The sequence below is a fragment of the Apis dorsata genome, unplaced genomic scaffold, assembly GCF_000469605.1.
Source record: "Apis dorsata unplaced genomic scaffold, Apis dorsata 1.3 scaffold_899, whole genome shotgun sequence".
In the NCBI taxonomy this organism is placed as follows: Eukaryota; Metazoa; Arthropoda; class Insecta; order Hymenoptera; family Apidae; genus Apis; species Apis dorsata.
This window is the reverse complement of record NW_006264014.1, coordinates 41258-43660: the sequence shown is the minus strand read 5'-3', so window position 1 is coordinate 43660 and position 2403 is coordinate 41258. Positions and strand designations below refer to the sequence as shown.

Here is a 2403-nt window from a genome sequence, read left to right as displayed (position 1 = left end):
TACAAAAATTATATATATATATATATATATATATATGTATGTATTAATATAGGATGATCAAAGAAGCATTCATAACTTTTAGATTATATAATAATTATATATAGTAATTATATATAATTATATTAATATTAATATAATATTAGTTGTTATTTAATAAATAAAATAAATTAAAAGAGTCTTAATAAAAATGGATTGAAAAATTAATATTTTCAAAATTATAAACAATTTTTATCAAAGTGAATTAATCAACAGTTTAATTGTTTCAAAAGCTATCATACTACATGTAAATAATGGATTATCTATTTTTCTATTTTGTACACATCATAATATAGAATTATTTTACTATAAAACATCATAAAAGAAATGTTAATTAAAAATTTTTTTATGATTAGTAAATAATTAAAAAGTTAATACAAAATTTTTCATGCGACAAAAACGATATATTATCATTCAATTAAAAAATTATAGAAAAAGTGAAATGAAAAAAGAATGTGTAAAGAAAGAATTTTCTCTTAATTAAAAAAAATAAAAAAATATAAAATAATTCATTGTTTTTACACAACATATTAATTCAAGAATTAAAAAATTGTTTATAACTTTAAAAAATATTAATTTTTAACTATATTATCTTTTTTTTATTTGATGAATATTATTTAAAAATTATAAACTCTTTTTTTAATTATTCTGTATATAATTTGCTCATAATCAATTTAAGATGTTGTTAAATATATAAAAATAAAAAATAAATTTTATATTCTTATTATTATTTTATTATTTTATTATTACATATACTTACGATAAAATTTTTTCTCATTGATCATATGCAGCTTGGAAATAATATTTAATTTAAAATTGCAATAATAACACTATGTATTTTTTTTTAAAAACTTAACTATATCTATATTGTATTGTATGTATATATATTGTATATATATATTGTAAAGAAGCGTAAAGATACATTTATATAAATTAATAAGATATGGATATACAATAAAAAATTTTACCTTCTTTTTATCCCTCATAGATCCTTTCCCTCGAACCATAATTTTACATCCTGTTTCTTGCTCCAATTGTTTGGCTGTCATTCCTCGTGGTCCAAGGATTCTTCCAACAAAATTAAACTGTAACAAGCAAAATTATAAGCATTTTGAAAAAAAAATATATGTATATGATTAAAAATAAATTTTTATTATTATTATTATAAATGTTTTTTATATTTCTAATTAAATAAAATTATATAAAAAGTTTTGTTGTTTTATAACTTTATATAAATAAATAAATTCAACGTATGTATATTATTATGTATATTATCCTTTGGATTATGTAATTTATAAACTCGGTATTTGATAAGACATCAAATTAAAAATTTCATATTCAAATAATGATATCAAATATTTTTTAATGAATAAATAATTGCTTTAGTTTAATAATAATTATTAATATCTAGTCTTTTATCTTTGTTGTACGAGATTATTCATCTCATAATAGAAATTTTAATTAATAGTATATATATTTAACGTTAATTTAATATTAAACTTATTACAAAAACTTTTACTTGTTACTCTTCTGTTATTTTTCTGTTATCTTCTTTTTTAACACTTAAAATTATATTTTTTTTTTACAGATTTATTATATATTAATTATACAATTAATAATAATAATAATTGGTAATAAATAAAAACATAGAAATATTTTAGTTAACAAATAAACTAAATATTTTTTTGAATTTGTATTGAATTGAATAAACATTTAAATTGATTTTTATACGCACTCTTGATGTTTATTTATAAAAAAAGAAAAAACTAATTATAATACACTCATTATACATGTTAATTATATATGATATTTCAAGATTTTCTTAAAAATTGAATTTTCCTTAATATATAGCAACAGAAAATAAAGACTTACATCTGGATGTTCTTTGACAGGTACATAAACTTTTTCCATAAGTGTTGTGATTTCACCCTCTGGTTCTGGCAAGACCAGTGGCTCTTTTTTGACGCCACTGATCTGAAAAAGACTTGCTCGTACTTTTGCAATTTCTGTAACAAAACATGAATATGCATATAAGTATATTTGAATTTAATTCCAATTAAAATATTTTCATCATACAATTTATTATTAATTTTTGAAGAAATAAAACAAAAAGGCAAAATTATTTAATTGTTTTTAATTATACGTATTATTTTTTGATATTGATAGTAATACAATTATTTATAAAAAATTTAATTAAAACTCCTTATTTGATGTTTTAAAAACATCTTGTATTATATAATTGCTAATTATATTATATTATCAAAATTTAAAAAAAAAATTTGAAAAAATTTTTTCTTAAAATAATAAGAAGGAATAAAACAAGATTGTGAAATATAATGAATAAAATAAAAATTAAATTATCATATT

At 16.8% G+C, this 2403-nt stretch overlaps 1 protein-coding gene across 8 annotated transcripts in view; it reads right to left on the bottom strand.

The window, feature by feature from the left end:
• LOC102674546 (protein held out wings) overlaps positions 1-2403 on the bottom strand; it is a 30417-nt gene that overhangs the window by 13691 nt on the left and 14323 nt on the right. For all 8 annotated transcript variants that reach the window (XM_006623530.2, XM_006623526.2, XM_031514150.1 and 5 more), the window contains 2 exons: positions 1909-2042; positions 1005-1121 (listed from right to left, as the gene is read on the bottom strand). In XM_006623530.2, coding sequence (XP_006623593.1) covers positions 1005-1121; positions 1909-2042 — 251 coding nt within the window. The remainder of the gene's footprint in view (positions 1-1004; positions 1122-1908; positions 2043-2403) is intronic.